This window comes from Mandrillus leucophaeus, unplaced genomic scaffold (genome assembly GCF_000951045.1).
Source record: "Mandrillus leucophaeus isolate KB7577 unplaced genomic scaffold, Mleu.le_1.0 Scaffold323, whole genome shotgun sequence".
Classification (NCBI taxonomy): Eukaryota; Metazoa; Chordata; class Mammalia; order Primates; family Cercopithecidae; genus Mandrillus; species Mandrillus leucophaeus.
In genome coordinates, this window is record NW_012103399.1 from 193,960 (window position 1) to 194,376 (window position 417).

Below are 417 nucleotides of genomic sequence, written 5' to 3' on the forward strand. Positions count from 1 at the left end.
TGGAGGTTACCCCTTGAAATTGAAGTTGGAAGGGAAAAAATAGGTGTGAGAGGGGACAAATGCTAAATTAGATTGAGAACATTTCACTTATTTGTGTAAATTATTGTGAGAACGTTTCACTTATTTGTCAATCTTCACTTTGCAGGTTAGAAAGGCAGTGGATGCGCTCTTGACACATTGCAAGTCCAGGAAAAACAATTACGGGTTGCTTTTGAATGAGAGTGAAAATTTATTTTTAATGGTGGTATTATGGAAAATTCCAAGTAAAGAACTGAGGGTCAGATTGTAAGTTGTGATTTTCTACCTTTGCTGTTTTTATCTGCTTGTTCATTCTTTGTAACTCGAACAATTCCATCGTAGTTTCTAATGGAAACTTTGCAAACTTATAATAAAAATCTGACATGAAGTAAAACAATT

General features: G+C 34.1%; 1 protein-coding gene across 2 annotated transcripts in view; it reads left to right on the forward strand.

The window, feature by feature from the left end:
- The window catches only part of RSL1D1 (ribosomal L1 domain containing 1), a 30,422-nt gene that overhangs the window by 3,685 nt on the left and 26,320 nt on the right, over positions 1–417 (forward strand). For both annotated transcript variants that reach the window (XM_011988100.1, XM_011988101.1), the window contains exon 2: positions 146–285. In XM_011988100.1, the coding sequence (XP_011843490.1) occupies positions 146–285 (140 nt within the window). The remainder of the gene's footprint in view (positions 1–145; positions 286–417) is intronic.